This window comes from Anomaloglossus baeobatrachus, chromosome 5 (assembly GCF_048569485.1).
Source record: "Anomaloglossus baeobatrachus isolate aAnoBae1 chromosome 5, aAnoBae1.hap1, whole genome shotgun sequence".
NCBI classification, from domain to species: Eukaryota; Metazoa; Chordata; class Amphibia; order Anura; family Aromobatidae; genus Anomaloglossus; species Anomaloglossus baeobatrachus.
The window spans coordinates 50406623-50432226 of NC_134357.1; the positions used below are offsets into that span (position 1 = coordinate 50406623).

Consider the following 25604-nt stretch of genomic DNA (forward strand, 5'->3'; position numbering starts at 1 on the left):
GGTGAAATCCATCTATGAAGCCACAGCGTCTTTGCCTTCTCAGGCGTCGGCTTTTTCGTCCTACGCCATGAACGTCGTCCTGGACTCTGCTAGCCGTACAGCGGTAGCATCCGCTAATTCGGTGGCAGTCCGCAGGGCCATGTGGCTACGCGAATGGAAGGCAGACTCTGCTTCCAAGAAGTTCTTAACCGGTTTGCCGTTTTCTGGCGACCGATTGTTTTGGCGAACGATTGGATGAAATTATTAAGGAATCCAAGGGAAAGGACTCGTCCTTACCCCAGTCCAAACCGAAGAGACCTCAGCAACGGAAAATACAACCGAGGTTTCGGTCCTTTCGGCCCTCAGCCAAGTCCCAATCCTCCTCGTCCAACAGGCCAGAGAAGGGCCAGAGGAACTCTTATGCGTGGCGGTCTAAGTCACGCCCCCAAAAAACCGCCGGAGGCACTGCCTCCAAGGCGGCATCCTCATGACTTTCGGCCTCCCCGAACCGCATCCTCGGTCGGTGGCAGGCTCTCCCGCTTTTGCGACGCCTGGTGGCCACATGTCCAAGACCGATGGGTGAGAGACATTCTGTCTCACGGTTACAGGATAGAGTTCAGCTCTCGTCCTCCGACTCGTTTCTTCAGAACATCTCCGCCCCCATCTCGGGCCGGAGCACTTTTTCAGGCGGTGGGCGTTCTGAAGTCAGAAGGAGTGGTGATTTCCGTTCCCCCTCAGGAACATGGTCACGGCTTCTACTCCAACTTGTTCGTGGTGCCAAAGAAAGACGGATCATTCCGTCCCGTTCTGGACCTCAAACTGCTCAACAGGCATGTGAGCACCAGAAGGTTTCGGATGGAATCTCTCCGCTCGGTCATCGCTTCGATGTCACAAGGAGACTTCCTAGCATCGATCGACATCAAGGATGCTTATCTCCATGTGCCGATCGCACCCGAGCATCAACGCTTCCTGCGTTTCGCCAACGGGGACGAACACCTTCAGTTCGTGGCACTGCCTTTCGGCCTGGCGACAGCCCCACGGGTCTTCACAAGGTCATGGCATCCGTTGTGGCGATCCTACACTCTCAGGGCCACTCGGTGATCCCTTACTTAGACGATCTCCTAGTCAGGGCTCCCTCCCGGGTGGCGTGTCAACACAGCCTGATCGTCGCTCTGGAGACTCTCCAGCAGTTCGGGTGGATCATCAACTTCCCAAAGTCCAAGTTGACACCGACCCAATCACTGACTTACCTCGGGATGGAGTTTCATACTCACTCAGCGGTAGTCAAGCTACCGCTGGACAAACAGCTTTCGCTGCAGACAGGGGTGCAATCTCTTCTTCGGGGTCAGTCACACCCCTTGAGGCGCCTCATGCACTTCCTGGGGAAGATGGTGGCAGCAATGGAGGCAGTGCCCTTCACGCAGTTCCAGCTGCGCCCACTCCAATGGGACATTCTCCGCAAATGGGACAGGAGGTCGACGTCCCTCGACAGGAACGTCTCTTTCCCTTGCAGCCAAAACCTCTCTTCAGTGGTGGCTTCTTCCCACTTCTCTATCGCAGGGAGAATCCTTCCTGCCCCCATCCTGGGCTGTGGTCACGACGGACGCGAGCCTGTCAGGGTGGGGAGCGGTTTTTCTCCACCACAGGGCTCAGGGAACCTGGACTCCGATAGAGTCTTCCCTTCAGATCAATGTTCTGGAGATAAGGGCAGTGTATCTAGCCCTAAAGGCGTTCCATCGGTGGCTGGAGGGCAGGCAGATCCGCATACAGTCGGACAATGCCACGGCGGTCGCGTACATCAACCACCAGGGCGGCACGCGCAGCCGTCAAGCCTTCCAGGAACTCCGGCGGATTCTGCTGTTGGCGGAGGCCACAGCCTCCACCATCTCCGCAGTTCACATCCCGGGCGTAGAAAACTGGGAAGCAGACTTTCTCAGTCGTCAGGGCATGGATGCGGGGGAATGGTCTCTTCACCCAGACGTGTTTCGAGAGATCTGTTGCCGCTGGGGAACGCCGGACGTCGATCTCGTGGCGTCACGGCACAACAACAAGGTCCCGGCCTTCATGGCACGGTCTCAAGATCACAGAGCTCTGGCGGCGGACGCGTTAGTTCAGGATTGGTCGCAGTTTCGACTCCCTTATGTGTTTCCTCCTCTGGCGATGTTGCCCAGAGTGTTACGCAAGATCAGATCCGACTGTCGTCGCGCCATTCTCGTCGCTCCAGATTGGCCGAGGCGGTCGTGGTACCCGGATCTGTGGCATCTCACGGTGGGTCAGCCGTGGGCGCTTCCAGACCGCACAGACCTGCTGTCACAAGGGCCGTTTTTCCATCTGAATTCTGCGGCCCTCAACCTGACTGTGTGGCCATTGAGTCCTGGCTCCTAGCGTCGTCGGGTTTATCTCAGGATGTCATTGCCACTATGAGACAGGCCAGGAAGCCAACGTCCGCCAAGATCTATTACAGGTCGTGGCGGATCTTCTTGTCCTGGCGCTCTAAGGGTTTTACTCCCTGGCCTTTTGCCTTACCCATTTTTCTTTCATTCCTTCAATCCGGAATGGACAAGGGTTTGTCACTCGGCTCTCTCAAGGGACAAGTATCGGCGCTCTCAGTATTTTTTCAAAAGCGCCTGGCAAGGCTTCCGCAGGTCCGCACGTTCCTGCAGGGAGTTTGCCACATAGTCCCACCTTACAAGCGTCCGCTGGAACCCTGGGACCTTAACAGGGTGTTTAGGGCTACGGCTCAGCAGGTGTGTCAGGCAGCTACCTGGTCTAGTCTGCACACCTTCACAAAACACTATCAGTGCATACCTCAGGGCTGAAGGCCCATTCTACCAGAGCCGTGGGTGCATCCTGGGCATTGTGGCACCAGGCTTCGGCTCAGCAGGTGTACCGTCAGGCGGCTACCTGGTCGAGTCTGCACACTTTCACTAAACACTATCAGGTGCATGCCTATGCTTCGGCAGATGCCAGTCTAGGTAGGCGAGTCCTTCAGGCGGCGGTTGCCCACCTGTAGGAAGGGGTCGTTTTTCGGCTCTCTGTTATTGAGGTATTCTTTTACCCACCCAGGGACTGCTTTTGGACGTCCCAATTGTCTGGGTCTCCCAATGGAGCGACAAAGAAGAAGGGAATTTTGTTTACTTACCGTAAATTCCTTTTCTTCTAGCTCCTATTGGGAGACCCAGCACCCGCCCCTGTTCCCTTCGGGCTGTTGTTCTTTTGTGTACACATGTTGTTCATGTTGATTTGTTCTTTTGGTTCATGGTTTTCAGTTCTCCGAACATCCTTCGGATTGAATTTACCTTAGACCAATTTATAAGTTTCCTCCTTCCTGCTTTTGCACCAAAACTGAGGAGCCCGTGATGCACGGGGGGGTGTATAGCAGAGGGGAGGGGTTACACTTTTTAAAGTGTAATACTTTGTGTGGCCTCCGGAGGCAGAAGCTATACACCCAATTGTCTGGGTCTCCCAATAGGAGCTAGAAGAAAAGGAATTTACGGTAAGTAAACAAAATTCCCTTCTTAATAAAAATATATGGAACATTATCAATTTTAATGAAATAGCGGTTATGCACATTTTAACAGAAAAATAGGTAAAGTTTAATATTTTTTATCATTTAAATTTTCGGTTTTTGTTTGTGTGTAAAGGAACATTTATAACCCTTTAATTTTATGCCAGAAAAGCATGCGTTTTTGAAGCCAAAAACGCAGTGGAAAAGCAGGTAAAAAGCATGAAAAACGCAGGAAAGTTGATTTTGGTTGCGTTTTGCCATTTCTCATTGACTCCAATGTTAAGGAAACTCTGCAGAAATGGCAAAAACAACTGACATGCTGCTTCTTTTTCAGCATGGTTTTTGACCACTAATATGCAAATTAAACGCTGCAGAAAAAAAAGCAAAGTGCAGACAGGATTTCTGCTTTTCCCATAGACTTTGCTGGCAATCAAAAACGCATGCGTTTTAGCGCAAAAACGCTGCTGCTAAAAACGCTGCAGAAACGCGGAAAAAAACGCAACGTGCGAACATAGCCTTATAGATCCTCTCCATTGATGTGACTGAAGCTGTGCTGCAATGTTACACTTGTCCTGTAGACAGCTGGGGCGCTATGTTCATGTATGGAAAAAGCGCATTCTGCATGAGTAGAAGCAAAAAAATAGCAGTGGGTTCAAATTCTGAAGGATGTACAAAGTCTCCATATTGTGGCAGATAATGGACAGTAAAGGCCGCTTTACACGCAACGACGGATCTAACTAGATGTCATCGAGGTCACGGAATTCGTGACGCACATCCGGCATCGTTAGTGACGTCGTTGCGTGCGACACCTACGAGCGACCGCTAACTATCACAAATACTCACCAGATCATGGATCGTTCACACGTCGCTCATTTTCAAAATATCGTTGATCGTGCTGAAGGCTGTTTGTTCGTCGTTCCTGTGGCAGCACACATCGCTACGTGTGACACCCCGGGATTTGCCCGTGACGGACAAACGACTGGGGCGGGTGTGATCGCTAGCGACATGGCAGCGTGTAAAGCAGCCTTAACTGTATTGGTATGCTGTGCTGGCTACTATAAGTGTGTGTGTTATATTATATTATATAATTTTTTTTTTTAATTTGTTTTACTTATTTCACATTTTCCTTTTCCGTACTAGGTGCCAATATTGAAGCCCATGGACCTAATGGTTGAAGCAAGTCCACGAAGGATATTTGCAAATGCACATACATATCACATAAACTCTATTTCAGTTAATAGCGATCATGAAACTTACCTCTCTGCAGATGATCTGAGAATTAATTTATGGCATTTAGAAATTACAGATAGAAGTTTTAGTATCCTTTTCTGTTAAAAACAAAGTTGTTTTTTTTTTTTTTTGTTGTTTTGTATTTTTTTTTTTCTATGGGAACCCACTCACTCCATTCAAAGAAAAATAAAAAGTTTTGTAAATATAAGGGGTAAGGCTATGTGCGCACGTTGCATATTTGCATGAAGTTACGCTGCGATCTGCATGCGTCCTGCGTCCCCAGCATAATGTATGAAGATTATGCAGGAGACATGCGCACGTGGCGTATTAGAGCGCAGCGCTTCGGCTGCTGCCCGAAGCGCGCGTTCTAAGAAGTGACATGTCACTTCTTTCCTGCGCTCTGCATGCAGCCCCCGCTCTGTCTACGGGAGGGGCTGCACTTAGAGCGCATGGAATCAGCTTTTTTTTTTTTTTTTTTTCCATTATTCTGCAGCGATTTGAAGCGCACGTGTGCTGTTCAAATCGCTGCAGAAATTTCTGCAGAGACAGAACGCTACGTGCGCACATAGCCTAACACTCATTTGCATTTGACTTTTGGGTGAAATTTATTGAAAATGTAAGTTCACACTATAGTGATATTTTATCATGAAAGTAGATCATTTAAGGTGAGGCATGCAATTCCTCATATCAAAATTTATTGAACCAAAAGCCAACAAGAGTAGTGGGTATACCCCCCAAATTGTCAATGTCTCAATAACTTGTCATGTGGCCTAGAGCAGGGGTGGCCCCGGGGGAGGCAGTGCTGGCGCTGTCACCGCGGTCTTGCTGCCGCCAGCCCTTTAAATCCACACATTGCTGTTTGTGCTGCAATGTGTTCTCCCGTCGACCAGTGCCAATTGTGGGCGGGTCCACAGCAGCCTCACAGCTTCCACCCTTGTGTGTCCGCCTCCTGCCCTCCGGAGATCAGTACCTGCCTTCTTCTGATGCAGTGTGTCCGGCTCCTGCACTCCGGTGATGTGAATGCAATGCTGCTGTGAGTCCAGCGCCGACCCTCTGCTGCTATGTGCCCTGCCCAATGCTTTGTGCCTCCCCACACCAGTTCTGTAAACCTTCTCCCCCAGAGTTGCATAAAACTCTCAGCGCAGTGTGCCCCCCAATGTCCTGTGTGCACCCCTCCCCCAATGTCCTGTGTGCACCCCTCCCCCAATGTCCTGTGTGCGCCCCTCCCCCAATGTCCTGTGTGCACCCCCAGCCCCTCCAGTGGTGTCTGTGCCCCCAGCCCCATGCCCCCAGTTAATTAATTGCTTCGCCCAATATAGCAGGGTCATTTAAACATTGATAATTTTGTGCGGCCCCCGAAGGTTGGTAGAAATTTCCAAATGGCCCCCGACAGAAAAAAGGTTCCCCACCCCTGGCCTAGAGCATCAATTACTGCTGACAACTAAGTCTCCTGCTGGTCAGAGCTGGAGGTATTCTCTGCGGAGGCATGGCATCCCACTCTTCTTGAAGGCCGGCCTAAGGTCATTGAGGTTCTTGGGTATAGAGTTACAGCCTCTACACAACGGCTCGGCTGATGCCATAGGTTTTCTATGGGATTCAGGTCTGGAGAAAGTGCATCCGCTCCATTTGAGGTCTTCCAGTCTCCAGCAGCCGTTCCCTAATGATGTGACCTCGATGAACTGGGGCATTGTCATCCATGAAGATGAAATTAGGCTTGTGTTGTACATGCAGAGGCATAATGACTGGATTATTGATATTATTCCAGTATTAGGGGCTTGTTACTGTACCATTCACACAGTGTAGAGCAGTTCTGTATTGACTAGACACACCTGCCCACACTGTAACATCACCACCACCAAAGGCTCATTTGGTGACGAGTGGCTGATTGTATAGCACTTTCCTAAATGTTTCCAACCTCGGCGGCCATCATTTCTGAATAGACTCAATTGGTGAACAGCATTGATGCCCATCGGTCCCTTGTCCAGGCAGTGTAGAGGACGCCTGTGCCTGATGGTGTGGTGGGATACCCTTGCAGGTTGTCTAGTACACAGATCACACTGATGTAAATGTTTCTGAATGGTCTGACATGACACTTGGTGCCTCTCACCTCCCTTAAATGTGCGTGGCGTTGTCTGGCATTCATCATCCATCTCCGAAGGGCATTGTCAATCAGTGTGGGATGTGGCCAAAGGGCATCCACTTTTGTGACTCTTCAAGTCTCTCTGTATCTCTGTACAACCGGTTTGACACCCTAAGCTCAGTGGCCACTTGTGTCTGTGAACATCCAACTTGAAGCCTCGCAATGGCGCGGGACTGGTGATCAATTGTTAGGTGTCATCTTGTATACGTGACTTCAAAATGTGAACAATTGAACCCTGAAATGTATTAATGGATCAAACAATTGGTGTGAATTTTGCTACTAAGCTCCATGTCAGAGAACAGCAAAATGTACTGAAACACTGAACAGTTGGACACATTAAGGTCACCCAAAGAGGTTAGAGGGCATTTTAGCTTCATCCTGAAAGTACACCTGAAAGCAAAGTACCCCAAATAGAGTATGTGGTAGTCTTTTATATTTTTTTTATGTGAATATATGTCATATGAAAAAGTTTGGGCACCCCTATTAATGTTAACCTTTTTTCTTTATAACAATTTGGGTTTTTGCAACAGCTATTTCAGTTTCATATATCTAATAAATGATGGACTCAGTAATATTTCTGAATTGAAATGAGGTTTATTGTACTAACAGAAAATGTGCAATCTGCATTTAAACTAAATTTGACAGGCGCATAAGTATGGGCACCTCAACATAAAAGTGCCATTAATATTTTGTAGATCCTCCTTTTGCAAAAATCACAGCCTCTAGTCGCTTTCTATAGCTTTTAATGAGTTCCTGGATGAAGGTAGATTTGACCATTCCTGTTTACAAAACAATTCCAGTTCAGTTAAGTTTGATGGTCGCCGAGCATGGACAGCCGCTTCAAATCATCCCACAGATGTTCAATGATATTCAGGTCTGGGGACTGGGATTCCAGAACATTGTAATTGTTCCTCTGCATGAATGGCTGAGTAGATTTGGAGCGGTGTTTTGGATCATTGTCTTGCTGAAATATCCATCCCCTGCGTAACTTCAACTTCGTCACTGATTCTTGCACATTATTGTCAAGAATCTGCTGATACTGAGTTGAATCCATGCGACCCTAAACTTTAACAAGATTTCCGGTGCCGGCATTGGCCACACAGCCCCAAATCATGATGGAACCGCCACCAAATTTTACTGTGGGTAGCAAGTGCTTTTCTTGGAATGCCGTGTTTTTTTGCCTCCATGCATAACGCCTTTTTGTATGACCAAACAACTCAATCTTTGTTTCATCAGTCCACAGGATCTTCTTCCAAAATGTAACTGGCTTGTCCAAATGTGCTTTTGCATACCTCAGGCGACTGTTTGTGGCGTGCTTGCAGAAACGGCTTCTTTCGCATCACTCTCCCATACGGCTTCTCCTTGTGCAAAGTGCGCTGTATTGTTGACCGATGCACATTGACACCATCTGCAGCAAGATGATGCTGCAGGTCTGTGGAGGTGGTCTGTGGATTGTCCTTGACTGTTCTCACCATTCTTCTTCTCTGCCTTTCTGATATTTTTCTTGGCCTGCCACTTCTGGGCTTAACAAGAACTGTACCTGTGTTCTTCCATTTCTTTACAATGTTCCTCACAGTGGAAACTGACAGTTTAAATCTCTGAGACAACTTTTTGTACCTTCCCCTGAACAACTATGTTGAATAATCTTTGTTTCTTTGTCGCTCCATTGGGAGACCCAGACAATTGGGTGTATAGCTTCTGCCTCCGGAGGCCACACAAAGTATTACACTTTAAAAAGTGTAACCCCTCCCCTCTGCCTATACACCCTCCCGTGCATCACAGGCCCATCAGTTTTATGCTTTGTGTTGAAGGAGGCGGACGTGTTTCAAGAGATCTGTTGCCGCTGGGGAACGCCGGACGTCGACCTCATGGCGTCTCGGCACAACAACAAAGTCCCGGCATTCATGGCACGGTCTCAAGATCACAGAGCTCTGGCGGAGGACGCATTAGTTCAGGATTGGTCGCAGTTTCGACTGCCTTATGTATTTCCTCCTCTGGCACTGCTGCCCAGAGTGTTACGCAAGATCAGGTCCGACTGCCGCCGCGCCATCCTCGTCGCTCCAGACTGGCCGAGGAGGTCGTGGTACCCGGATCTGTGGCACCTCACGGTGGGTCAACCGTGGGCACTCCCAGACCGTCCAGACTTGCTGTCTCAAGGGCCATTTTTCCATCTGAATTCTGCGGCCCTCAACCTGACTGTGTGGCCATTGAGTCCTGGCTCCTAGCGTCCTCAGAGTTATCTCAAGATGTCATCCACCATGAGACAGGCCAGGAAACCAACGTCCGCCAAGATCTATCACAGGGCTTGGAGGATCTTCTTATCCTGGTGCGCTGATCGGGGTTTTACCCCCTGGCAGTTTGCCTTACCCACTTTTCTTTCTTTCCTTCAATCCGGAATGGACAAGGGTTTGTCTCTCGGCTCTCTCAAGGGACAAGTATCGGCACTTTCCGTGTTTTTTCAAAAGCGTCTAGCCAGGCTTCCGCAGGTCCGCACGTTCCTGCAGGGAGTTTGCCACATAGTCCCACCTTACAAGCGTCCGCTGGAACCCTGGGATCTTAACAAGGTGCTAACGGCTCTTCAGAAACCACCTTTCGAGCCGATGCGAGATGTCTCTCTATCACGCCTTTCGCAGAAGGTGGCCTTCCTAGTGGCAGTCACATCACTTCGGAGAGTGTCTGAGCTAGCAGCGCTGTCATGCAAAGCCCCCTTCCTGGTGTTTCACCAGGATAAGGTGGTTCTGCGTCCGGTCCCGGAATTTCTCCCTAAGGTGGTATCCCCTTTTCATCTCAATCAGGATATCTCCTTACCTTCTTTTTGCCCTCATCCAGTTCACCAATGTGAAAAGGATTTGCACTTGTTAGATCTGGTGAGAGCACTCCGGCTCTACATTTCTCGCACGGCGCCCCTGCGCCGTTCGGATGCGCTCTTTGTCCTTGTCGCTGGCCAGCGTAAGGGGTCGCAGGCTTCCAAGTCAACCTTGGCTCGGTGGATCAAGGAACCGATTCTTGAAGCCTACCGTTCTTCTGGGCTTCCGATTCCTTCAGGGCTGAAAGCCCATTCTACCAGAGCCGTAGGTGCATCCTGGGCATTGCGGCACCAGGCTACGGCTCAGCAGGTGTGTCAGGCGGCTACCTGGTCGAGTCTGCACACTTTCACGAAACACTATCAGGTGCATGCATATGCTTCGGCAGATGCCAGCCTAGGTAGGCGAGTCCTTCAGGCGGCGGTTGCCCACCTGTAAGAGGGGGCCGTTTTTCGGCTCTTTTTATCGAGGTGTTCTTTTACCCACCCAGGGATTGCTTTTGGACATCCCAATTGTCTGGGTCTCCCAATGGAGCGACAAAGAAGGGAATTTTGTTTACTTACCGTAAATTCCTTTTCTTCTAGCTCCTATTGGGAGACCCAGCACCCGCCCCTGTTCCCTTCGGGCTGTTGTTCTTTTGTGTACACATGTTGTTCATGTTGAATTGTTCTTTTGGTTCATGGTTTCAGTTCTCCGAACATCCTTCGGATTGAATTTACCTTAGACCAATTTATAAGTTTCCTCCTTCCTGCTTTGGCACCAAAACTGATGGGCCCGTGATGCATGGGAGGGTGTATAGCAGAGGGGAGGGGTTACACTTTTTAAAGTGTAATACTTTGTGTGGCCTCCGGAGGCAGAAGCTATACACCCAATTGTCTGGGTCTCCCAATAGGAGCTAGAAGAAAAGGAATTTACGGTAAGTAAACAAAATTCCCTTCTTTCACATCATTTGAGAGTTGTTTTGAGGAGCCCATGATGCCACTCTTCATAGGAGATTCAAATAGGAGAACAACTTGCAAGTGGCCTCCTTAAATACCTTTTCTCATGATTGGATACACCTGCCTATGAAGTTCAAAGCTCAATGAGGTTACAAAACCAATTTAGTGCTTTAGTAAGTCAGTAAAAAGTAGTTAGGAGTGTTCAAATCAAGAAATTGATAAGGGTGCCCATACTTATGCAACAGTCAAATTTTGTTTAAAAGCGGATTGCACATTTTCTGTTAGTACAATAAACCTCATTTCAATCCAGAAATATTACTGAGTCCATCAGTTATTAGATATATGAAACTGAAATAGCTGTTGCAAAAACACAATTTGTTATAAAGAAAAAAGGTTAATATTAATAGGGGTGCCCAAACCTTTTCATATGACTGTATAGATATATACCGTATTTTTCGCTTTCTAAGACGCACCGGATTATAAGACGCACCCCAAACTTAGACATAAAAAAAGAAAAATGGGGTCCATCTTATAATCCGGTGTTCTCTTACCAGAGGGGGGCAGCAGTGGTGGTGAAGCGGGGTCACAGGAGGCAGCGGATTTGCTGGCAGGCACGGCGGGTCAGTGGCAGCGGCGTCCGGGGTGGCAGGAGCCGGGGGATCCATGGTGGTAGGAGCCGCGGGGCCCGTGGTGGTGGTGGTGGTGGTGGCGGCAGCAGCAGCGTCGGCGGGTGAGTCATGCAGCAGGCCGCTGCAGTGAGTGTCCCAGTGTCCGCAGTCCTGGTTCAAATAATGGCGCCTGCGCAGATGGAGCTCTCATCCAAGGGCTCCATCTGCGCACGCGCCCGCTGCCACCATTTGAAACTGGGACCGCGGACAAACCGGGTAAGTTGCTGCACAGCCGCCCGCCCCGCAAGCACAGAGTGGCAGCCAGCAGGCTGGCCGCCCACCCTGCATGCAAGCGGCCGGGTACCTGCCATTTGCCGCCCGCACAGGCACCCGGCCGCCGCCTGCACACAGCCGCCGCCTGCACACAGCCGCCGCCCGCACACAGCCGCCGCCTGCACACAGCACCCAGCCGCCGACCGCTGCCTGGACACAGCCGCCGCCCGCACACACCACCCGACCGCTGCCTGGACACAGCCGCCGCCCGCACACAGCACCCGGCCGCCGACCGCCGCCTACACACAGCACACAGCCGCCGCGCACATACAGCACCCGGCCGCTGCCCGCACACAGCACCCGGCTGCCGCCCGCACACAGCCACGGGTACCCGGCTGCCACCGCACGCAAGCACAGGTACCCGGCCACTTGCACGCAGCCACAGGCACCCGGCCGCCCAATCACCGCACAGACAGGACCCCCAGGTACTGCTATATTTGCTTTATAAGACGCACCCCCCATTTTCCTTCAAAGAGGAATCAAATATTTGGGAGGAAAAGTGCGTCTTATAAAGCGAAAAATACCTTAATCTTTACGGAAAATCGACAGAACACTACCAATTTATGAAGCAAAAATGCCTAAGAAGGGAAAAAAAGCTCAGGTCTTTTAAGTGCTTGGAATTTCTGAAAACCAGATTGCTTTTCAATTTAACTTCATAGAAAGTTGTCCAAACAATTTTTTTATTATTAGTAAAGCTGCTCTAGAGTAGTCTCCAAAAAAAATAAATATATATATATATATATATATATATATAATGTTATAATATATTTTCTCAAATAAAAAAAATATCATCTGTATATAGCGCTAACATTCCGCAGCGCTTTACATACATCAGGAACACTGTCCCCATTGGGGCTCACAATCTAAAGTCCGTCTTTGGACATTATATATATATATATATATATATATATATATATATATATATATATATATATATATATATATATATATATAATTATAATATTTTATTATCATCCACCAGAAAGAAATGCTAAAAGGTTTATAATTCTATATCAAAAGAATGATTCAGGATAAAAAAAAAAAAACAAGCTCTAAGGAGACTCTGCATAGGCGCATTTCCTGAAGCAGTTTTCCCCTGAAAAATGTCTCATTTTCGACTGACGCAAATGAACTGCTTGTGGCTATATGCTTGAGACCAAGGTTTTCATTGCTCTGTATGAATACAAAAAAGATCATAATGGCCGAGATCTCAGTATGTTTCCTTTCCGGCCAGAATATTGTTACTTTTTTCCCTTCTAATAGATCTGGGCTCTATATAGTATTTAATTTACAAGATTGCAACCTTCTCACAAAATAGCAGATGGGAGTCTGATCCTTTTGGGCAGAGGTCACTTACTTGCGGTCCTTGTTTGTGGAACAGTGATAGATCACGTACATTGTTGCTCCATTTTTGACAGGCGAGTGCCGCACTGGCTATCTCAATCATCCCTGTACACTCTGACCACAATTCATGTGATTTGGAAAGGGACCGAGCATTCAGACACTTACCGCCTTACCAGCAAAGAAACTTGTGATCTTGGTACAATCTCTTAAGATCATAATGGTGATCATGCTAGTGTGAACGGAGACTTAGAGCTGTAGGATCTCTTCAGTAGTAACAAATTTGTAATTTGCTTCTCCCAAAGCTTTAGCCTCCTTCAGATACTATACAATGTTCTGCCCCTAAGCTGAAAAGACATTGAAAGCACCCCAATAGTGACAATAGATGACTCTGCCTTACCTGTATGATAGGGAGTGAATTCCAAAGGGTTTGGTTTTTAACTCTCCTGCCTGGTGCAATTTATACCTGCATTAATGTGTGTATTTATTTTTGTATTCTTATGAGAGAAGCCCTTAACCATATTGTCAGACATTGTAGATATTAAGCCTGCTAATATGGAGGAATTGACAGAAGTCATCACCGCTGCTGAATTCCACCCGCACCAATGTAACGTGTTCGTCTACAGCAGTAGCAAAGGAACAATTAGACTTTGTGATATGCGGGATTCTGCGCTCTGCGATAGACATTCAAAATGTAAGTTCATAGTTCCTGATAAAATTAGATTTTGTTTTACTGTGTGTGTGTAATATATGTATATATAAAATTATATGTATACTGTATGTATGTGTATATACTGTTATATATGTGTGTGTTTGTGTATATATACGTATGTGTATGTATATATATATGTGTATATATATATATATGTGTATATGTGTATATGTATATATATATATATATATATATATATATATATATATATATATATATATATATATATATATATATATATATATGTATGTATATATATATATATATATATATATATATATATATATATATAATGTATGTATATGTGTGTGTGTGTGTATATATATATATATGTATGTGTATATATATATGTATGTGTATGTATATGTATGTATGTATGTATGTATATATATAATATAATAATTTTATATTACACATATGTGTGCGTAAATAGATATAGATCTCCATCTCCACATTTCAGGCTTTAAAGATAAAAATTTTAATGTTTATGGTGAAGAATCAACAACAAGTGGGACACAATTGTGAAGTTGACCTAAATTTATTGCTTATTTTACACTTTAAAAAACAAACAAACTGAAAATTGGGGCGTGCAATATTATTAGGCTATGTGCGCACTAGAAATGTGAATTTTCTCAAGAAAATTTCTTGAGAAACTTCTGGGAGTGAAAGATTTCCGGACCTCCGGAAAAAATCCGCACCAAATCCGCATGCGGATTTGCCGCGGAATAGCCGCGAATTTGCCGCGATTTTCCCGCGGGTGGTTCCCTGTGGATTTTGCAGGCTGTACTGCCGAAATCCGCAGGGTACCTGCGGAAAAGAATTGACATGCTCATTTTCTCGAGAAATTCTTCTCAAGGAAATTTCTTGAGAAAAATCTGCAGTGTGCGCACAGCTATTTCTTTTTCTCATAGAATTTGCTGGGAAATGTCTGCACAAAGATTGCAGACATTTCTCAAGAAATTTCCGCGGCAAATCCGCGGGTAAATCCGAGGGTAAAACGCACTAGTGCGCACAGAGCCTCAGTCCCCTTTAAGTTAATACTTTGTAGCGCCACCTTTTGCTGCGATTACAGCTGCAGTCGCTTGGGATATGTGTCCATCAGTTTTGCACACCGAGAGACTGAAATTCTTGCCCATTCTTCCTTTTGCAAACAGCTGGAGCCGAGTGAGGTTGGATGGAGAGTGCTTGCGAACAGCAGTTTTCAGCTCTTTCAACAGATTCTCGATTTGGGTTCAGGTCCGGACTGTGACTTGGCCATTCTAACACCTGGATACGTTTATTTGTGAACCATTCCTTTGTAGATTTTGCTTTGTTTTGGATCATTGTCTTGTTGAAGGACAAATCTCCATCCAAGTCTTAGGTCTTTTGCAGACTCCAACAGGTTTTCTTCAAGAATGGTCCTGTATTTGGCTCCATCCATCTTCCCATAAATTTTAACTATCTTCTCTGTCCCTTTTGAAGAAAAGCAGGCCCAAACCATGATGCTGCCACCACTATGTTTGACAGTGGGAATGGTGTGTTCAGGGTGATGAGCTGTTACTTTTACGCCAAACATATCATTTGGCATTGTGCACAAAAAGTTTTTGATTTCATCCAACCAGAGCACTTTCTTCCACATGTTTGGTGTCTCCCAGGTGGCTTGTGGCAAACTTTAAACACTTTTTATGGATATCTTTGAGGAATAGCTTTCTCCTTGCCACTCTTCCATAAAGGCCAGATTTGTGCAGTGTACGACTGATTGTTGTCCTATGGACAGAGTCTCCCACCTCAGCTGTAGATCTCTGCAGTTCATCCAGAGTGATCATGGGCCTCTTGGCTGCATCTCTAATCAGTCTTCTTGTTTAAGATGAAAGTTTGGATGGACGGCCGGGTCTTGGTAGATTTGCAGTGGTATGATACTCCTTCCATTTCAATATGATCACTTGCACAGTGCTCCTTGGAATGTTTAAAGTTTTGGAAATCTTTTTGTAACCAAATCCGGCTTTCAACTTCTCCACAACAGTATCACGGACCTGCCTGTTGTGTTCCTTGGTCTTCATGATGCTATCTGCGCTTTAAACAGAACACTGAGACTATCACAGAGCAGCTGCATTTATACGGAGACTTGATTACACACCGGTGGCTTATATTTATCATTCAGTCATTTAGGACAACATTGGATCATTCAGAGATCCTCAATGAACTTCTGGAGTGAGTTTGCTGCACTGAAAGTAAAGGGGATGAATAATATTGCATGCCCCGATTTTCAGTTTATTTTTTACAAAAGTTACAAAATAAGCAATAAATTTCGTTCAACTTCACAATTGTGTCCCACTTGTTGTTGATTCTTCACCAGAACATTAACATTTTTACCTTTTGTTTGAAGCCTGAAATGTGGGAAAAGTTTGAAAAATTCAAGGGGGGCGAATACTTTTCACAAGGCACTGTATATATCTCAATCTTTGCTAACACATGGGATATAACAATGGAGCAGTAATCTATGGGAAATTTTAATCTTAAGCCGTAGTTCAGTTCTGATGGTTTTGATTTATTTTTTTTTATATTGTTCTTCAGTTTTTGAGGAACCTGAGGACCCGAGCAGCAGATCATTTTTCTCTGAAATCATCTCTTCGATATCGGATGTCAAGTTCAGTAACAGCGGTCGCTACATGATGACGAGAGATTACTTGTCTGTCAAAGTGTGGGACCTCAACATGGAGAGCCGACCAGTAGAAACATATCAGGTCTGTACTCATTCAGATATTGTTTGTATGGGTTTTTGTTGGGTTTTTTTTTGTTGTTCTTTTCTATAGAAGAAAAAATGTTTTACATATTAGATATAATTTTTATTATGTAATAGTTTGATCTGAAAATATCAGTGCAAGATCGTCCGTTCCATTTTTGGCTTATGCTTGAAGCAGGATAGTGGGATCCCTCTGTCACCACTTTATTGGAGCTGTGTGGGTTGGGGATTGATTGCACAATTCAATTGCAACACTTCACTACATTAATAATAATAATAATAATAATAATAATAATAATAATAAATTATTATTAATATTATGCCATCTATTCCATGGCATTTTACATAAGCCAGCCCCCTTCTAAGTCAGAGCTGATCCATAGACAAAGAAGGGGGCTGGCTTATATATTAAAATCAGTAGCCAAATCTCTTCACACACAGAAACCAGACCTGCTGTGACCCCTTTTTGTAATTGGGGCAACCTTTCTATATGTAAATAAGCGGGAAGCCCCTGTAATTGATTCATACTCATTGATGCTAATCTTTCCTGCGCTCCCCAGGTTCATGAATATCTTCGAAGCAAGCTTTGCTCCCTCTATGAAAACGACTGCATCTTTGACAAGTTTGAATGCTGCTGGAATGGGTCGGACAGGTTAGTTAATGCACATTTTCTCCAGAACTGATTCTGCCCACTACTTACAAAGTTATTTTTGGCTTTTCTTTATGTATTGTCAGAGGTAGATGTTCGCCAACCTTTTGCCCTGCTCTCAGCTTACACCAGTGCAATTGTTTGGTCAGCCCCTCCACTAAAGGTACTGTCACACTTTAGCGACGCTCCAGCGATCCCACCAGCGATCTGACCTGGTCAGGATCGCTGGTGCGTCGCTGGTGAGCTGTCAATCAGGCAGATCTCACCAGCGACCAGCCCCCAGCCAGCAGCGACGCATGGAAGCGATGCTGCGCTTGGTAACTAAGGTAAATATCAAGTAACAAAGTGCTTGGTTACCCGATATTTACCTTGGTTACCAGCGCACACCGCTTAGCGCTGGCTCCCTGCAATGCTAGCCAGAGTACACATCGGGTTAATAAGCAAACCGCTTTGCTTATTTACCCGATGTGTACTCTGGCTACGTGTGCAGGGAGCCGGCACTGGCAGCCTGAGAGTGGTGGACGCTAGTAACTAAGGTAAATATTGGGTAACCATGCAAAGCACTTCGCTTGGTTACATGATATTTACCTTGGTTACAGCTCACCGCAGGCTGCCAGAAGCCGGCTCCCTGCACATTAAGATCGTTGCTCTCGCTGTCAAACACAGCGATGTGTGCGTCACAGCGGGAGAGCAACGTCCAAAAAATGAACCAGGGCTGTGTGTAACGAGCAGCGATCTCACAGCAGGGGCCAGATCGCTGCTCCGTGTCACACACAGCGAGATCGCTAATGAGGTCACTGCTGCGTCACAAAAACCGTGACTCAGCAGTGATCTCGCTATGTGAGAAGTACCCCTAAGACCCAACGAGTTATTGCCACATGGAAAAGCGTTAAAAGATGTAGGGAAGGGATCCTTTTGCATATACAGTGTTCACCATAGTTATGTAAGATATAATTTTCTTTTCTTTATCGTTCTTTGGGAGACCCAGACCATGGGTGTTTAGCTTCTGCCTCCGGAGGACACACAAAGTACTACACTTAAAAGTGTAGCTCCTCCCTCTGAGCTTATACACCCCCTGGTAGCCAGTCCTAGCCAGTTTATTGCTTTGTGTCAGGAGGCATACATCCACACATGCATTCTCATCTGATTTGTTTGACTTTTGGAAAGAGTTTGAAGAAAAGCGGGTCCATGTCTGGACTCCCGGCATGTCCCTTCTTACCCCACTGTGTCGGTGGTGTTGTTAAGGTTGATTTACAAGGCTGCAGCCTTACATGCCGCGCTCCTTCACCATCCCTTCTGGGCTCTGGCTTGAAGTGGGAGCCAGCACGGTCTCCATGCCTGGCAGGAGTCCGGTCTCCATCCACAGCCCCTTGAGGATTCTGTTGGACCGGAGCACTCATCCCCAGGGACATGGCCCTGCGTCTCAGCAGCTAAGTACCTGAGACGTTTATGTTGGGGGTCCCGGTTCTTTATTGTAAGGGGAGAGTATGCTGTATGTAATTGTTTTAACTTTTCCGGCGGGTTCTCTAGCTTTTGCCTGAGAACCGCGACGATGGTGCCTGCTTGTCGGCCTCGCCGCTTAAATTTAGGCCCCGGCTTCGCCGGAGGCTTAGTTTCATTTTCCTGCCCTCGCATGTCACTCATGCAGAGGGACAGGTTCGGCTCCTCCTGGCGGCCGTTCTACACAGGGGAGGGACACTCCCCACTGCTGGGGCGTCCCTCCTTCCCTGCATGTCTCTATAGCCCTCCAGTTCCCGCTCTTTTATAGGAACGCCCTCTTCTCAGGCAGAGTTCACTCTGCTCTGGGACATCCTGCATTCTGCATCTCTGCTGAGGTGCTGCGCTCTGGGGGACCGGGCTTCGGGATCTGGAGGGCACACAACACCGCGCTCAGCGGTCTGGTAAGCCACAGCCGGTCTCCGGTTGTGGACCTCTGTATATTCTCCCTGGGGTTCATTCTCTGCAAAGCCCCCACTCCAGCAGCATGTCTCACACAAGGAGCAAGGCTCCAAAGCTTTATTCTGCATGTAAGCTCCTGCTGCCTGAGCCGAGCACCTTTCCACATTGTGATGTCTGCTCTAACTTGGCGGTGCCACAGCCTGGAGTCTCACCCCCAGTGGTCTCTCAGGCTGCTGCTGCACCTGTGATTGAACCCCTGGCCTGGGTAGAGTCCTTTTCTAGGTCCATATCCCAGTCATTTGCTGAGTCCATGGGACTTTTGTCCAGGACAACGATGAATATGCATCAGCCCCCCTCACAGGGTGCCTCTAATACTCTTGACAGAGGACTCCTATCCTCTGACCTCCGTCCATCGGAGCTCACGGAGGATTCATCATCTGATCCCAGACCCCGTCCTTCTAAGAGAAGGCGCAGGGTTTCCTCCCCCTCCCCATCCCACGGCTCTGTCTCAAGAGCTGACTCTCAAGATGAGGAGGATGCCCTCACTGGGGGCTCGGAGGCTATGTATCCCTTCGATTTCTCTGAGGGTGACTCAGATCTTAGTGATTTGATTGCTTCTATTAATTCTGTGCTGGATCTCAATCCGCCAGTGTCAGAGGAGCAACTCTCTTTGGCAGAAAAACATCAGTTTACCTCGCCTATGAGAGTGAAGAGTGTTCTTCAACCACTCCAGTTTTCAGACCGCTGTGACCAAACCCAGGGCCTGCCCTGACCAACTCTTTCCAAAGCATGGTTCTGATGACCGGTTTCCATTTCCACCTGAGGTGGTCAAGGAGTGGTCTCACTCCCCAAAGGTAGACCCTCCGGTGTCTAGGCTCTCAGCCCGGACCGTTGTGTCGGTGGCTGACGGCACCTCACTTAAGGATTCCACTGACCGTCAGATTGACCTTCTGGCCAAATCTGTGTATGAAGCTGCGGGGGCCGCGTTTTCTTTGTCGCTCCATTGGGAGACCCAGACAATTGGGTGTATAGCTATTGCCTCTGGAGGCCACACAAAGTATTACACTTAAAAGTGTAAGGCCCCTCCCCTTCTGGCTATACACCCCCAGTGGGATCACTGGCTCACCAGTTTTGTGCTTTGTGCGAAGGAGGCAACACATCCACGCATAGCTCCACTTTTTAGTCAGCAGCAGCTGCTGACTATGTCGGATGGAAGAAAAGAGGACACATATAGTGTCCCCAGCATGCTCCCTTCTCACCCCACTGTATGTCGGAGGTGTTTGTAAGGTTGAGGTACCCATTGCGGGTACGGCGGCAGGAGCCCACATGCTGATTCCTTCCCCATCCCTTTTTACAGGGCTCTGGGTGAAGTGGGATTTACCGGTCTCCAGGCACTGAGACCGTGCTCCATCTACAGCCCCTGGAGAAGATGCTGGATGGAGCGGAGTACATCAGGGACATGGCCCTGCTTCCTCAAGGTACTCTGTGTCCCCGTGCATTTGGCGCTCACACCGCAGCATGCTGGGTGTTGTAGTGCGCCGGGGGACATCAGCGCTGCGGCGCCTGTGCCATGGCCTCATTCAGCTTTGCTGAAGCAGGCTCACTTATGGGAATTGGTCGCGCCGGCCGCTGGGACTGCGGCGCGGCTGGCACTTGTAGTGCGCCGGGGACTTCAGCGCGGCCTGCGCTTTTACGGCGGCCGCGCTGATAACTAGAGTCCCCGGCTTTTGCGGCCTGCTTCCGTTCGTTCCCGCCCCCAGACCTGCCAGTCAGGAGAGGGGCGGGACGCTGGCCACTTCCAGGAATCGGTCGCGCCGGCCGCTGGCAGCGGCGCGGCTGGCACTTGTGGTGCGCCGGGGACTTCAGCGCGGCCCGCGCTTTTACGGCGGCCGCGCTGATAACTAGAGTCCCCGGCTTTTGCGGCCTGCTTCCGTTCGTTCCCGCCCCCAGACCTGCCAGTCAGGAGAGGGGCGGGACGCTGGCCACTTCTAGGAATCGGTTGCGCCGGCCGCTGGAACTGCGGCGCGGCTGGCACTTGTGGTGCGCCGGGGACTTCAGCGCGGCCCGCGCTTTTACGGCGGCCGCGCTGTTAACTCGAGTCCCCGGCTTCTGGGCCTAGTCTCCCTTCGTTACCGCCCACAGCCCTGACAGTCAGGGTAGGGGCGTGACGCTGCATAGAGCAGAGCTGAGAGCTGGAGTATGTTTTGCATACTCCACCCCTCTCACTGTGTGCACTGTGAATCCGGATTCCCGCACTTTCTCAGGCACGCCCACGGCTTCCTTCTCTACAAGGACACTGGCAGCCATTAGTGTCAGTTTCTGTACGATACAGAGACAAGTGTGGAAGACCCTGGCATTCTGATAGTCACACAATCGCTGTAACAGGCGTTAAGCAGCACCTGTGGTGCTAACCCCACTAGTGCAGAAGTGCACTTATAGATATGCTTGTACTATATACATTGCACTGTTTGGTCGCACGTTGTATATACCCTCCTGGATTATGCGGAGGAGTTATCAGCATATTCTCTGTGTAAAACAAAGGTGCAGAACCACATGTTTTTCTATACAGCTGGTACAGCATGTACGGCTATACGGCCGGCAGGTACATAGACTCCCATTCTATGCACTAATGGCCAGGGGATGAGGACGGTGTCTGCAGTATTTACTGACAGTTTTTCTGATACTATGGCTATGATACTAGAAGTCTAGCAGTCCGGACATGTCTCTCACAATATGGGCACTGTTGAATCATTGATCCATGGCCCCCCTCAGTGTGAATAACTAACAGCTCCGGGAATGTCACACGCATCCCAGAGTCACGGCTCTGCACGGACGTCAGTCCCAGACAGCCTAAGTGGGCTCGCTATGAGCGGCCTCGGTTTCATCAGGGTCCTAACAGAAGGACTCGCTGTGTAATGAGGCGGAAGTAGCGGCTCAGGATTCTGATCCTGAGACCGCTCTCAATCTGGATACACCTGATTGTGACGCCATAGTAAATAATCTTATAGCGTCCATCTATAGAATGTGGGTTATTTCTCACAGCTCCTCCAGTGGAGGAGTCAGCTTCACGTATTTTTCTGGACCACTCTGCCTTCAGAGAGGCAGTCCAGGAACACCACGCTTATCCAGATATGCGCTTCTCCAAACGGCTTAGGATACACGTTATCCCTGTCCCTTGACTTGGTCAAGGACTGGACCCAATGTCCCGAGCGGCATCCTCCAATCTCCAGGCTTGTAGCTAGATCCATAGTTGCAGTGGGAGATGGAACTGCAAACTCAAAGATGCCACTGACAGACAGATGGATCTCTGGTCGAAAGCCATCTATGAGGCTGTCGGCGCACCGTTGGCTCCGGCATTCTCTCCCTTGGGGCACTCCAAGCTATTTCAGCTTGTCTTACACAGATTGACACGGTTACACGTACATCTGTGCCGCAGGTGGCATCCTTAACCTCTCAACTGTCTGCATTTGTTTCTTACGCGATTCAGGTTGTCCTGGACTCTGCGAACCGTGCGGCGGTAGCCTCCGCTACTCCGTGTTTTTAAGCAGAGCCTGGTCTGCTCGTTAAGTGAATGGAAGGCAGATTCTGCTTCCAAAAAAGGTTGCCTAACCAGTTGCCTTTTTCTGCTGACCGACTGTTTGGTGAGCGTTGGATGTAACCATCAAACAGTCCAGGGGTAAGGATTCATCCTTTCCTCAGCCCGGACACAACAAACCCCAACAGAGCAAGAGGCAGTCGGGGTTTTCGGCCTTTTCGAGGCTCGGGCAGGTCCCATTTTCCTCGTCCAATGTGGACTCAAAAGGATCAGAGGAGCTAAGATTCTTAGCGGGCTCAGTCTCGCCCAAAAAAGCGACAGTCTGAAAACCCGCTTCCAAGGCGGCTTCCTCATGACTTGCAGCCTCGGTCGGTAGCAGGCTCTCCCGCCTTGGCGATATTTAGCTGCCATAGGTCAATGACCATTGAGTGTGAGACATTCTGTCTCACGGGTACAGGATAGAGCTCACTTCTCGTCCTCCAACTCGATTCTTCAGAATTTCTCCACCTCCCGGCCGGGCCGCTGCTCTTCTGCAAACAGGGTGCACTCTATAGGCAGAAAGAGTGATGACCCCCGTTCCTCTTCAGGAACAAGGTCACGGTTTTTACCCCAAATTCTTTGCGGTACCTATAACAACGGGCCGTTCCGTCCCGTTCTGGATCTAAAAATGCTCAGCAAGCTCGTGGACACCAGGCGGTTCCGGATGGAATCCCTCCGCCATGTCATCGCCTCAAGGTCCCAAGGATATTTCCTAGCATCATTAGGCATCAAGGATGCTTATCCACACGTGCCGATTGATCCAGAGCACTAGCGTTTCTACGCTTCGTTATAGCAGACGAACACCCTCTGTTCGTAGCTCTACCTTCCGGCTAGCGACAGTCCAACTGGTCTTCGCCAAGGTCAGGGCAGCAGTAGTCACAGTCCTGCACTCTCAGGGTCACTCTGTGGTCCCGTATTTAGACGATCTACTTGTCAAGGCACTCTCTTAGGAAACATGCCAACACTGCCCGAACGTTGCGCTGGAGACTCTCTAGAGTTTTGGGTGGATCATCAACTTTTTAAAGTCAGATCCGACCCCGACCCTATCGATAACATATCTAGGCATAGAGTTTCTTACTCTCTCAGCGATAGTGAAGCTGCCGCTAGACAAACAGCATTCACTACGGGCTGCAAGCTCTTCTTTAAGAACCAGTCGCACACATTGAGACGCCTCATGCACTTCCTACGTAAGATGGTAGCAATGGAGGCAGTTCCTTTCGCGCAGTTTTACTGCGTCCACTACAATGGGACATTCTCCGCCAATGGGACGAGGAGTCGACGTCCCTCAACAGAGTCGTCGTTCTTTCTCAGGCGGCCAAGGAATCTCTACGGTGGTGGCTTCTTCTCACCTCTTGGTCAAAAAGAAGGTCCAGACGCGAGTCTATCAGGGTGGGGAGCAGTTTTTCTCCACTACAGCGCTCAGGGTACGTGGACTCAGCAAGAGTCCACTCTTCAGATCAATGTTCTTGAACACAGAGCAGTGTATCTTGCCCTACAATCCTTCCAACAGCGGCTGGAAAGCAAGCATATCCGACTTCAGTCGGACAGCTCCACAGCGGTGGCATACATCAACCACCAAGGAAGAACGCGCAACCGGCAAGCCTTCCAGGAAGTCCGGCAGGTTCTGATGTGGGTGGAAGACACGGCATCCACCATATCCACAATTCACATCCCAAGTGTGGAAACTAGGAAGCTGACTTCCTAAGTCGCTGAGGTGTGGCCGAAAGAGTATGGTCTCCTCACCCGGACGGGTTTCAGGAGATCTGGCGCCGCTGACAGAGGCCGGACGTCGATCTAATGGCGTCACGGCACAACAACAATGTGCCAGCTTCATGGCACGGTTTCACAATCATCGAGCTCTGGCGGCAAACGCCTTAGTTCAGCATTGGTCGCAGTTCCAGCTACCTTAGGTGCCACCTCTGGCATTGTTGCCCAGAGTACTGCGCTAGATCAAGACCGACTGCGGCCGCGCCATCCTCGTCGCTACAAATTGGCCGAGGATGTTGTGGTACTCGGTTCTGTGGTGCCTCACGGTAGGCTAACCGGGGGCACTACCAGACCAATCAGACTGGCTGTCTCAAGGGCCATTCTTCCATTTGAATTCTACGGCCCTCAACCGGATGGTGTGGCATTGAGTCCTGGAACCTAGTGTCGTCAGGATTACCTCAGGACGTGGTTGCCACCATGAGACAGGCTAACATACCAACGTCCGCCAAGATTGACCACAGGACGTGGAAGATGTTCTTATCTCGGTGCTCGGCGCAGGGTGTTTCTCCCTGGCCGGTTGCATCGTCTATGTTTCCTTCCTTCCTGCAATCTAGGTAGGAAAATGGGTTGTCGCTCAGTTCCCTTTAGGGACAAGTCTCAGCGCTATCTGTATTTTTTCAGAAACGACGACTTCCTCAGGTACGCACGTTCCTACGGGGAGTTTGTCTTCTCAGCACTCCGTACAAGCGGCCGTTAGAGCCCTGAGATCTGAACAAGGTTCTAATTGCTCTCCAGATGCCGCCTTTCGAGCCTTTGAAGGATGTCTCCCTTCCCGTTTTTCACGGGAAGTGGCCTTCTAGTAACGGTCTCGTCTCTTAGGAGAGTTTCCGAGCTAGCAACGCTCTCATACAAACTCCCTTCCTGGTCCTTCACCAGGACAGGGTAGTTCTGCGTCCGGTTCCGGAATTTCTCCCTAAGGTGGTATCCCATTTTCATATCAATCAGGATATCACCTCACCTTCTTTGTGTCCTCGTCCAGTCCATCAATTTCAGAAAGATTTGCATCTGTTGGTTCTGGTGAGAGCACTCAGGTTCTACTTCCCGCATGGCGCTCCTGCGCCACCCGGATGCACTCTTTGTCCTTGTCGCTGGTCGGCGTAAACAGTCGCAAGCTTCCAGATCCACCCTTGCTCGGGGGCTCGAGGAACCAATTCTTGAAACCTACAGTTCTACTGGGCTTCTGGTTCTCTCAAGGCCGAAGGCCCATTCTACCAGAGCCGTGGGTGCATCCTGGGCATTACGGCACCAGGCTACGGCTCAGCAGGTGTGTCAGGCACCCACCTGGTCGAGTCTACTTACTTTTACCAAGCATTATCAGATGCATACCTACGCTTCGGCAGACGCCAGCCTAGGTAGATAAGTCATTCAGGCGGCGGTTGGCCACCTGTAGGAGAGGGCCG

General features: G+C 48.8%; 1 protein-coding gene across 1 annotated transcript in view; it reads left to right on the top strand.

Moving 5' to 3' along the window:
- The window catches only part of PPP2R2D (protein phosphatase 2 regulatory subunit Bdelta), an 86062-nt gene that overhangs the window by 43640 nt on the left and 16818 nt on the right, over positions 1 to 25604 (top strand). The window contains exons 6-9 of the mRNA XM_075352259.1: positions 4628 to 4805; positions 13411 to 13575; positions 16147 to 16316; positions 16876 to 16967. Of these exons, the coding sequence (XP_075208374.1) occupies positions 4628 to 4805; positions 13411 to 13575; positions 16147 to 16316; positions 16876 to 16967 (605 nt within the window). The remainder of the gene's footprint in view (positions 1 to 4627; positions 4806 to 13410; positions 13576 to 16146; positions 16317 to 16875; positions 16968 to 25604) is intronic.